General features: G+C 41.1%; 1 protein-coding gene across 11 annotated transcripts in view; it reads left to right on the forward strand.

Moving 5' to 3' along the window:
- The window catches only part of FMNL2 (formin like 2), a 316452-nt gene that overhangs the window by 177252 nt on the left and 126705 nt on the right, over nt 1–12495 (forward strand). For all 11 annotated transcript variants that reach the window (XM_046019160.1, XM_046019156.1, XM_046019157.1 and 8 more), the window contains exon 2: nt 5430–5513. In XM_046019160.1, coding sequence (XP_045875116.1) covers nt 5430–5513 — 84 coding nt within the window. The remainder of the gene's footprint in view (nt 1–5429; nt 5514–12495) is intronic.

Genomic DNA, 12495 nt, shown 5'->3' on the forward strand with positions numbered 1-12495 from the left:
TCCATGCCTTTTCTCTTTAGTATGCAGGTGGTTATGGAATAAAAGAGTTTCTGTGGTTGAATCTGGTGACTTAATACTTGGAAGCTTTAATTTAGAGATTATGAGAACAAAGGTTTATTATGGTTACATAAGGTGTACTTAATAGGGCTCACTTTCACTACTGTGCATCTGCATATCACCGTGGGTTTCTCAACATGAGCCTCAAGGATATCAGAAAGAAGGAAGGATATCCTGCAATTTTCATTGCTCCCGTGAAACTAGGCTAAGAGCTGATGTCAAAAAAGTCGTATTCCTAGGACAGGGGTTTTATTTGGTCCCTTCATTCTGCTCTGTGTTGTGTATATTCTGTTGGTATAATTTCAGATATATAGACCATCCCTAATTCTTTTTCACCGTAATTAATGTCTCCAGAAACTCGGATATTCTGTTGTTATTTACCTTTGATTTTTCAAAAAGTTTTAAGATGGAAAGCCCATTTAAAAACAATATAAAATAGTAGAGTTAAGCAGAAACCAGAATCTAGACCATTAATATAACTACAACTTGGGATAGATTAATTGTTATAGTTGATACTGATCTGAATTTACTGGTAGTAAGAACAAAACAAAATGAAATTCCGGTTCTGTGATTTATTATGTGTGGCAGAAGGATGCCCTAAGACATCATTTTTCTTTTTAGGGAATGGTTGCTAGCGTTGACCTTGAAGATTCTTTCCCCCATGAATTCTTGTTTGGAAAATTACTAATGATTAGTAGACATGATCTTTGGGGTTTTATAATAAACAAAAACACTCTTTAGTGTATAGGCTTTGATAGCTGAAGCTTAAACCCTGAATCAGTGAAGATATTTCCAGATTGAATAATCTTACTGAACTAGTTTGCTTATCTTTTATTCAACAACCTGCATAGTGTTTACTATTTGCCATATACTGTGCTAGACACTGGGGGTTAGTGGAAGAAATTGTCCTTGAAGCCCTTAGTCCAGTGGGGGAATTTAGGTGGGAAACAGATTTACCGTGTGAGTTGCTATAAGGGAGACAAGTATATCATGCCTTTGGAGCCCGAGAGGGTATGTCGTCTTGGAAGAGTTGGGGGAGGGTTCTTATGATACGTGATATTGAGCTGATTCTTGAATGTTTTCCTGGTTGAAAGGAAGGAAAGAGACCAGAATGCTCTTGGATGCTCTGATTTATTTTAGCTAGGAACTTGTACAATCTAGAAATAAATCACTAACATCCACTAAACTTTTCAACTCAAATATCCCATGTCCTCAGTGGAAGTTTGGCATGGATGAGTGCAGCAGTTTTATCACTGAATCCACTCCTTTTCCTGTAGTGCAAATATTCTGGCTCATGGTCAAAGCCCAGTAACTAGAGGATGGATTGATGGATGCAAGGAAGGAGAGGAGAGCCTTATGTCACAGATACCACAAAGTATGGATGAGGTCGAGTTGTCACTGTGTGAGAAAGGCTTGGAGGTTTATTTACATTTCAGTCAAATGGAAGAGCAATCCATTTTCATAGGCAGCAAAGGGACCTGGATATAAAGCCAGTGTTTTCCTCTGAAAATAGCTTGGACTCTTAGGAATTACCTGCACAGACTTTTAGCCAGGACTCCAGAGTCCTGCCCTATGCAATACAAAAGGACCGAGTTCACTCTAAAAAAGTTTTCAGGGCAGTTATTACCAGTTAATCGCAAGGTCCCTGGACCCTAGCCAGCCTCTGTGGAGCATCTGCTTTTAAACAGAGCTCCTGCTTCTTGGTCCCGGTAGAATTACTAAGATGCGTGGTGTATGCCTGAGCAGCTCCGAGGCCTGACCTGTGGAAGGGGTTATTTCAGAGGGCTAGCGAATGATGGCCAAGTGCAGTATTCGTTTTGATGTGTTGGTACTGAGCATCTCCTCCAGACAATGACTAGTCAGCGAGCTCAAAAACACTTCTTAGGACTCTTCTCATTCAGAACGGTGCAGACCTTTTTCTCCGTCTTCAGAATCATGTTGTCTACCTGCCTGCTTTGCCGTTCTTCAGGATGACTCAGAGTTATCTCAGACCTAAAAAGGGTCAGTTAGATACTTTATTTATCACCTCTCCCAGATCTGTGCTGGCTTTCACAGTGTGCTCCTTTCATTAAATGGATAATCATTTATCTAGTGACTCAGGGTAGAAGGATAATATTAATTTGTGACGTCTTCCCTCAGTCCTTAAATGTAACCAGACAATTTCTGTTAATATTTTTAACATCTATCCACCTTCCTTCATTTGATGTGTCATTGGCCTTGTGCAAGGCACCATCATTCATTGGAACCACTGGCCTTGCTGCTTCCACTTTGGCTGTTTCTAATCAGATCTCTAAGTATACTCAGGGTAGTCTTTGTGAAATATAATTTGATTTTGTCATCTCATGCTGACGGAGCCTTCAGTGGCCTGCTATTACATTGTAGGGAACGATAAAAGGTGTTTACCCTGACCTACATGGCTGGGCGTGATACAGCCTTAACTTAGCTCTCCAGCTTGATCTTTCCCTCATTCCCTCTTTTACTTTCTCTCCACCCAGGATGACTGTCTTTTGGGTTTTTGATTTGCTGAGCTGTTGCCTGATGTAGCATCTTTTCGCTGTTTCCTCTCCTCAGTACGTTGTTGTCTACTCTTGCCCTGGCTCAGTCCTTCTCATTTTTAGTGCTCTTCTTGTTACTTTTTCCTAAAGGGTCTTTCTAGATTGTCCATTCAAAAGTTGCCCTCTGGGGGCACCTGGGTGGCTCAGTGGGTTAAAGCCTCTGCCTTCGGCTCAGGTCATGATCTCAGGGTCCGGGGATCGAGCCCTGCATCAGGCTCTCTGCTCAGCAGGGAGCCTGCTTCCTCTTCTCTCTCTCTGCCTGCCTCTCTGCCTACTTGTGATCTCTGTCTGCCAAATAAATAAATAAGAAATCTTAAAAAAAAAAAAAAAAAAAGGTGCCCTCTGATCATCCCTATGAAGACTTACCAGAGTTGAAGATGAGCTCATTTCACTTGCATCTGCCCCACCATGATGTGATGCTGGGGCGGGACCGTACCTCTCTGGTTCCCCGCTGTGCTGTGTTGAACAGCACCTGTGCAGAGGTGGCGGTTCACAGTTGTTGAATGAAATACTGCTTCTTAAAAGTAAAAGTTGATCTAGGTGGAATGGCAGTAACAGGGCCAGCATCTGCAGGAGTGTTTGTAGACTGATTCCACACAAGTGCGTAGTAGATACTCGCAAGGAAGTCAGTTACTGCCGTTTTGCCTTGCACCCCCACCCCACAAAGAAGGGGGTGGAATTTATAGTGTTTGTTTAGGGGACCCTCACAGATGAAGTTTAGATTGTGTTCTGTTCCTGGAAAGCTGTCCAACTTTGAGCCGGTTAACCAAGTTCTCCCAGGTCTTCTTTCCCCTACATAAATTGAGGAAAATTACATCTCATGAGCGTATTATGAAGATTTACGTTGAGATTATGTGAAGTGCTTCATACAGTGCTTGACACCTTAGAAGAGTTCAGGCCTTATTTTTTCTTATTCCCTTTATATCTCAAGAGATTAATAAGGACTCAGAAAAACTCATTTAACTTACCTCATAATCTTACTGTTTTTATTTAATGCATAATCACACCCAAGAGCATTAACATGGAGGTCAAAATCAGTTTAGGAGGAAATAATCCATCTCTAGGGTACAAATAAGCAGTGATGGACTGGTTATTTAATGGTCAATAACATTGGTTTCCCTCAGAAAGATAGCTGTGCAATTCTCCTTTTTGCCTTATCCCAGGGGTGGTTGTTTAACATTGTAAAATTGTAATTACAAATAAATGCAAGTAGTTATTTTTCTTTCTAGTTCAAGCAGATACTCTATGGAGATAAGTGACATTAGATATTTAGATATTTCCCCCATTTTAGATATTTCGAGAAGCCTCGGCAATATCATTGAAAGCTCTGGAATCCAATGCTGTTCTGCTTATATTACCAGTTTTGGAGGCAATTAAAATTTTTAATATTATGAAGGCAGGTTGTTAGATTCAAATGGATTAGACTCAAATTAGTAGGTGGTCTGTGACCACCGCCTTCTTAGGGCATACCACTCTGGATGCTAAATCGAGTTTAAAGGGAGATGCTTGAGTTACATCTATCAAATGTATCAAAGGTTAATTCTCTGCCATTAAGTTAGAATAGCTCACCCATCCTTGCCTCTATTAAATTTATTTCACTGGATGATATGAGACAGTAATTGTGGCCAATAGAATTGCTTCTCTACAGGCCATATCTTTCGGAGAGCTAGGGGCTCTAGCATTAATAGTCAACGACCTTTGGATTTGTCTACCCAAATATTGACCCAGGTAAGGATCTTTGTAGTTTATTTAGGGATAGCTATGATTTAGAGCATTGATACAAGGGGGTAGATGGTGCAGTTAATAGACATTGACCCCTTAGCTCAGTTTAGAGCTATGATTTAGAGCATTGATACAAGGGGGTAGATAGTGCAGTTAATAGACATTGACCCCTTAGCTCAGTTTAGAGCATGGAAACTTTAGGGAGGCCAGGGGAATGCCTATGAATTCCTTCTGGGGCTCTTTCACTCTGCCCTTTTCTGTGGCCAAAGATCTCACCTCACACCCAAGCCAAGTATCTTGAAAAAGTGTATATAATTGGTCATTTGGGACATTGGGCTAAAAACATGCAAATGTACCTGGGCGCAGATCCACGAACAATACTACGGTAGGTGTGCCATATTGACAGAGGGAGGTTTATAGGAGTTCGGACGTCTAGACATCTCCTTGAGCTCATGGTCTACTTCTTACTGCAAACCCACCTTTGTAAACGATATAGCTAAACTGAGAATTATGGTTGCTAAATGTTAACGTATTTCCCGAAGGAGTACTTTTCTTCTCCATAGAGGTGACTAAAACCACTTCCACTTTTTTCTTTTTCTTTTTCTTTTTTTTTCAATTAAAAACTTTTTTTCTAAGGTGTTCTTTTACTTAAAATTATTTGTCAAAGTAAACATTGATGTTGTCTCTCAAAGGTTCTGGTTATTGGGTTTTCCTTTGGTGTTTTGTGTTTTGTGCCTGGTGGGGCTGTAGTGCTTTAAAGAGAAATTGAGGATATACACTCTCAACTGAGTAGAATGAGAGCCTGCTCTTCAATGAAAAAATAGTGCATTACCTTTGGTGAAATGCAAGTCTAATAGTTCAGAGCAGACCACCTCAGATGTCCCAGCATAAGACCTCAGAGCTTCTCTAGCCTCGTTAAACTGATTTGATGTTTAAGTGACTTCTGTAGGGCATTTGGGTTTAATTAGATGCTAGGAATTGCAAAGAAGTCCTAAAAGAACCACTGTAGTATTCTTTGGTCCACCTGTGAGTTAGCTCCCCATTTAGCAGCCTGTTGTGGAATGTGACATATCTCTTTCCTTTTTCTTTTTACAGAATGCTATGAACCTACCCCCGGACAAAGCCAGGTTACTGCGACAGTATGATAATGAGAAAAAGTGGGAACTGATTTGTGATCAGGTAAGACACTGTGATGCTTTATCAAGAAATAATGAACAGAGAGAATCAGATTTCCTCCCTAAATATAGTAGACTTTTCCCAGGATATCTATGTGTGGATTTCTGTTTTGTGACTCTTTGCCTTCCTGTTTCTTAGGACCAAGAAGTAAAGCTAGAAAGTGACTTCTTGTATTTGTGCATTATTTTAATTCTCTCCTTTATTTTCAAGCATTTAGTTGTTAGATCTTCTGGGAAATCTGGCCAGGTGGGCAAACCAAATTCATATCTGCTTTTTTGTTTTTGTTTTTTGTTTTTTTGTTTTTTTGTTTTTTTTTAGAGAGTTTGGGGTCAGGGGAGGGCTGAGGGAGAGGGAGAGGAAGAATCCTAAGCAGGTTCTGTGCCCAGGATGGAGCCTGGCATGGGGCTCGATCCCATAACCCTGCGATCATGACTCGAGCTGTAATCAATAGTTGGACGCTTAGCTTAACTGACTGAGCCACTTAGGGACCCCTGTTTTTCTAATTTACGTAGCAGTTTATGCTCTTGAATAATGCAGGTCCTCTAGTTTAATTGGCTTTCCTATCCATGTTTATTGTTGTAATTCCTGGAGGAAGGTGAATTGTTTATAAAGAAACATCACTTGGGCTGATGAATTATTTCAGATTTTAGCAAGTCTTCAGGTGTGTTCTTTTCTTTTCTTTTTTTTTTTTTTTTAAAGATTTTATTTATTTATTTGTCAGAGAGCACAAGCAGGGGGAGCAGCAGGCAGAGCAGGCAGAGGTAGAAACAGGCTTCCACTGATCAGGGAGCCTGATGTGGGACTCAATCCCAGCACCCTGGGATCATGACCTGAGTTGAAGGCAGACGCTGAACCGACTAAGCCACCCAGGCGTCCCCAGATGTTTTATTTTTTCATTAACTCATGACAAACTCTGATTCTTCAGAAAGATATAAAAAGTGAAATCCCGCTTTTTGGTTCTGACTGCTCTTCACACTCTCCACCTTAGAGGTCCACTGGTAAGACTTTCAAGTATTGCCTTTCAGCTTTTAAAATGTTGTCTTACAAAAAAGTTTGTCTTAAAAAATCAAAATACAGGGACGTACACACCCTCTGTCTGCGTCTAGGTACATTGGTCATTTCCACCTGTTCTTTCAAATGGTATGTAGTATTCCATTGTACTGACAGTCATTTCTTTGGCACTTTGCTGCAGGTTGGTATGGGCTCGTTGCTGTCATTCTTAGGGTCAGTGTGTAGCTAACGAGCTCTGTATGTTGGCATTGCATGCTGGGCCATGAGCTTCAGGGTGCTTGTGTCTCCCCCGCTGCCCACCACCCGGAACATTTCTGGGGAGTGTTCGAATTCCTCCGAACACTGCTCCGTTGGGCTCCTTCTGTGGGGACAGTGTGTATCAGAGAAGCTAGAGGGGTTTTTTATTGTCCACAGGTCGAGCTTTTACCCTAAGAAATACATGCTCGCAGTTGACACGCAGTTTCTAAAGCATTCATTGAGTATGGTTTCTCCTTAACTCCTGAACTCAATGATGAAATGATGGCAAAAACCTTCCCCTCCTTCTCATGCTATATTTGAGTGTCAAGAGTAGATAGAAACTGAAGAGGAAGCTTATTGCTTATATGACCATGATGCAAAAAAGTAAAAATTTTGCTGACACCTAGACTCTCCTTCCTTGAAAGTTAATTTTTCATGAGTATTGTCTAAACCTATTATTGTGAGGAAAAATGATTTTACAGTGATGATGAACAAAGATGATAGGGATAATTAATATAAAGGAAAGGTAACTGCACAAATGAGGGAGGTCCAACGGGGGCCAAAATTCTGGTATGACAGGTTATGACAGTAATGCAAGCAGAGGAAAGCAGCTTCAGTGGCCATTTTGTTAGCCTGGTGAGGAAGAGCTGAACCTTCTCCCGTAGATCTGCAGGATTCACTGGCTATCAGGCTGCTCTGCTCCTTTCTAGCTTTATTGAGTTGTTAATTTTTGCTTCTCTAGTAGCCAGAAAGGGCAGATTGCTGCTGATGGATGATTTCTAACAGCTGTACTCTCCCCTCAACCCAACAGTGTCTTCATAGGGTTGATGGTAGGTTGAGCGGATCTTGGGGCTGGGAGAGGAACAGTCATCTAATTATGTTTCTGACTTTCAGATTCAAGTTCAGGTTATTATTGCCCTTAAATGATAATGTACCACGACATGGAGAATTTAGCTACTTATCTGTTCCTTTCTGGCAGGTAGTTACTTCAACACATGTTGAAAGCTCCAGGCTGGAGCTCCGTCAGTTCGAAGGTATCCTTGGGTGATCTGTTAATAAGAGTGACAAATAATCACTATTGCCATACTAAGTAGATTTCCTTAATAAGAACTTCATGTTGAATTTTCAAAACAATCCCTTGTGTTCATATCCCCATTTGACAGATGGGGAAAGTCATTGTGAAGATGACAGAGCTGTTCAGTGGTTAAGTGGCCTACCTAGTGTAATGGCGGAAAACAGGCCCACGCTGGGAGCTGGATACTTACACACTGCTCTCGGCTCCCTCCCCCACCAAGTGCGCAAGTGTGGGAATGTGTTACTAGAAACAAACAGAAAATACAGGTTGTCTCTGTTTCTCTGGCTTGCAGTCTGATAGGCTTTCCTGAGAGGGAGAAGGAGGCAGGGAGCTGTATCTTAGGCACCGAGCCTCACCTGCCTGCATTATCACTGTGGTGAACTGCCATGTTTGATGAACCAGTAGTCAGTTCGAGAACTGTAGCCAGCAGAAAACTGGACTCTTGTCACATATGGGAGACCCATTGGTGTGTCACACACATAAATACCATTTCTTACCTGTGTATTTGTGGAAGGAAAAGTAAAAAGCTGTGAGCTGAAGTATTCATAGTCTACTATTCATATGGTAAGTATAACATATTGGCACTTATTGATGGAATATTTATCTTGTTATCTACATGGACCACATCATATATTTGGTACCTAACCTATATCTGTCTATGGCACCTAACTTGATAGCTTCTCAAAATGTATTTGCTTTTAAAATTCCAATTATATGAAATATCCCAAATAGGAAAATCCATTAAGAAAGTAGATTAGTGGTTGCTGTGAACTGGGGGGAGGGGGGGGAATGACTGTTAATGAGTATGCATGGTCTTTGTTTTGTTTTTGTTTTTGTTTTGTTTTGGCCTGATGGAAATTACATCAGATAACTTAGTGCTGGGAATTGAAGAGTGGTGATAGTTGCATAGCCTTGTGAATAAAATAAAATTGTATACCTCTTTAAGAATGTGAATTTTGTGGCATAGGAGTTATATCTCAAAAATTGCTTTTGCAACAACCAGAGATAGGTTAAAAAGAATGGAGGAGTATTTAAGAGAGATAAGTGTTTGTGTGAATCTTTTTGGATCCCAATATGAACAAACTATAAAAAGACTTTTCTGCTGGCTACAGTTCTCGAACTGACTACTGGTTCATCAAACATGGCAGTTCACCACAGTGATAATGCAGGCAGGCGAGGCTCAGTGCCTAAGATACAGCTCCCTGCCTCCTTCTCCCTCTCAGGAAAGCCTATCAGACTGCAAGCCAGAGAAACAGAGACAACCTGTATTTTCTGTTTGTTTCTAGTAGCACAATTCCCACACTTGAGCACTTGGTGGGGGAGGGAGCCGAGAGCAGTGTGTAAAACTTTTTTTTTTAGAAAATTGGACAAATTGAAATTAGCAGATGATTCTAAGGAATTATTGACTTGGTTAGGTTTGGTTTTTGGCATTGTAGCTGTATAAGAATCTTTTTTAAAATTTTTATTTTATTTTATTTTTTTTATGTTCAATTAGCCAACATATAGTACCTCATTAGAATCTGTCTTTATTTTTAAAGCAATGTGTACTGACCTAGGGATAGAATATGACTGGAATTGGGCTGTAAAATATTCATCAAAGGAAAATAAAACAAGGAATAAAGGAATTGTGGAGAATCTTGATGATTGTTGAATCTTGCCAGTGGGATATGTTGGGGTCTATTATAATATGCTCTCAACTTTTGTGTATTTTTGAAAATTTACAATATGAAATTAAAGAATAAAGTATTTGCTACATATTCTTCATTTTTTTCCTCAGCTGTAAAATTTAGTTAATACGAACATTTTTAAAGAGATGCCTGGCTGGCTCCGTGGTAGAGCATGCGACTGATAATCTCAGGGTCCTGAGTTCAAGTCCCACATTGGGTGTGGAGCCTACTTAAAACAAACAAACAAAAAACCAAAGTAAAACTAACATTTTAAAATTATTTTGAGGATTGGAGGCAATATTATGTAAAGTTCATGAACTAACATATAGTACGTGTTTTATAAGTGGTGTGGCTGCTTCTGCTGCTCCTTAGGGGCCCAGATATTAGATATTTATTTTTTGTTTTTTTCTTATTTTTTTATTATTGTGTTAAGTTAGCCCATGGAATGGTAGAAGATATTTGCAAATGATATTACAGATAAAGGGCTGATATCCAAGATCTATAAAGAACTTATCAAACTCAACACCCCAAAAATGGATAATCCAGTGAAGAAATGGGCTGAAGACATGAATAGATACTTCTCCAAAGGAGACATACAAATGGCTACTAGATATTAAATATTGGTACCATTATTTTATCATCAACTTGTCCTTAAAAGATTCAAGGAAATTTGCTATACTGAATCCATCATCATATTTTACCTAAATATGCTTGATGGTTTTAATGCATGTTGTATGATGCTGTCAGAAAAAGCCATCGCTATATATTTTCTCCCTACCTCCTGATTTTATTTGAGAGAGAACATGAGAGCGCAAGTGGGGGAGAGGGGCATAGGAAGTGGGGGAAGTAGACTGTCCGCTGAGCAGGGAGCCTGATGTGGGGCTCAGTCCCAGGACCCTGGGATCATGAGCTGAGCAGATGCTTAACCGACTGGCCACCTAGGTGGCCCAAGCCACATCTATAGATTTTCAGTCCAGGAAAATACCAAGGCAAACCTTGTATTTTATTTGTGAAGTCTTTTTTTTTTTTTTTTTAAAGATTTTATTTATTTATTTGACAGAGATCACAAGTAGGCAGAGAGGCAGGCGGGGGGGGGGGGGGTGGGAAGCAGGCTCCCTGCTGAGCAGAGAGCTCAATGCGGGGCTCGATCTGGGATCATGACCTGAGCCGAAGGCAGAAGCTTTAACCCACTGAGCCACCCAGGCACCCCTTATTTGTGAAGTCTTAAAACAATGACCGTGATGTGTTATCATTGATTTCTGACACATAAGACACTCCCTGGTCCTGATGCTTTGTGCCCAAACACTATATGGAATCCAAATACGAATTTTCCTTTTAAGCAAATAGTGCAGATACATTATTACCATAAGATACATAGTATAGGCGGGGCGCCTGGGTGGCTCAGTGGGTTGAGCCGCTGCCTTCGGCTCAGGTCATGATCTCGGGGTCCTGGGATCGAGTCCCGCATCGGGCTCTCTGCTCGGCAGGGGGCCTGCTTCCCTCTCTCTCTTTCTCTCTCTGCCTGCCTCTCTGCCTACTTGTGATCTCTCTCTGCCAAATAAATGAATAAAAATCTTAAAATTAAAAAAAAAAACAAAAACATAGTACAGGCAAAACCCTCAAGGTACACAAAGTGAAATGGGAATATTACAGAAATTTAATTCCAAAAGAAGAACGTGTTCAAGAATATTGGAGGCCTTCTGGAGAAATTATTTCAGGTTTCAGTTCCAGTGAAAAATTGTCATGTGGACAGTATGAATCACAGACCTGGTCATGTTTCTCCTTTTTTTCCTTCGCTGCTAGACTGCTCAGAGCCACACTTGTGGTCTGCCCTTACCAAGTACACAGCACCTAAGGGGCATGTGTTTGGTTTCCCGGCCTCATTCATGACTTCATCTCGTCTTTGCTGACCATGTTTTCCCTCCATGCTGATTTCCTCACTTAAAAAAATCTTGTAAGAAGTCCTAAACGTTCACCAGTTACCTTTGTGAACAGGATGAACATAAAATAATATGTTGGGATTACCGGTGAACAAAATTATTTTTGTGCTGATGACTTAACAGGTTTTCTACATGCTGTGGGCATCACGCAGATTGGTGCATTGAACATAATGTTTTTCTCTAAAGACGCAAAGATGGAGGGTCCAAATAAGACAGTTCCCCGTTCTTGGGGGCGCCTGGGTGGCTCAGTGGGTTAAGCCTCTGCCTTCGACTCAGGTCATGATCTCAGGGTTCTGGGATCGAGCCCCACGTCGGGCTCTCTGCTCAGCGGGGAGCCTGCTTCCTCCTCTCTCTCTCTGCCTGCCTCTCTGCCTACTTGTGATCTCTGTCTGTCAAATAAATAAATAAAATATTAAAAAAAAAAAAAAAGACAGTTCACTGTTCTTATACTTTCATATGGTTAATCTGTCACTTTGTTTTACAAGTATTGAAATATGTTACCCCGACTCGAGTGAGTTACCCCAGGGCACGGGCCTTGCTTGCCTCATTTGTGTAGCCCCAGTACCAAACTTAGTGCCTGAAACCTAAGCAGTGCTTAGGTTTGAAAGTCTGTTGTGAGAGAGAAAGAAGGTCTGAATGCTGTGTTTGGGAGAAAGTGGAGAAGGAAGAGGAGGCAGAAGAGAGAAGCAGCTCAGTGCAAGAGGTGGTCTGGAAGTAGATGTTTGCTGTTTCTTTCTTTTTTAGATTTTTAAAATTTATTTTGGAGAAAGCAAAAGGATGAGCACGAGGGGCAGAGGCAGAGGGAGAGAGAAACTCAAGCCGACTCCTCACTCAACGTGGAGCCCAACAAGGCGCTTGATCTCACAACCCTGAGATCATGACCCCAGCCAAAGCCAAGAGTCGGCCGCTCAGCCGAGTGTGCCACCCAGGCACCCCGTAGCTTTGTGGTTTCTTTATCCTTTGAACCTTCCTCTGCTTGTTGCTGTAATTTGCTTGTGATAAGTGAAACTAAAGATCACCACTCAATCCTGGGAGCTCCTTTAAGGTGGGAAGGG

Source organism: Meles meles, chromosome 9 (assembly GCF_922984935.1).
Source record: "Meles meles chromosome 9, mMelMel3.1 paternal haplotype, whole genome shotgun sequence".
Classification (NCBI taxonomy): Eukaryota; Metazoa; Chordata; class Mammalia; order Carnivora; family Mustelidae; genus Meles; species Meles meles.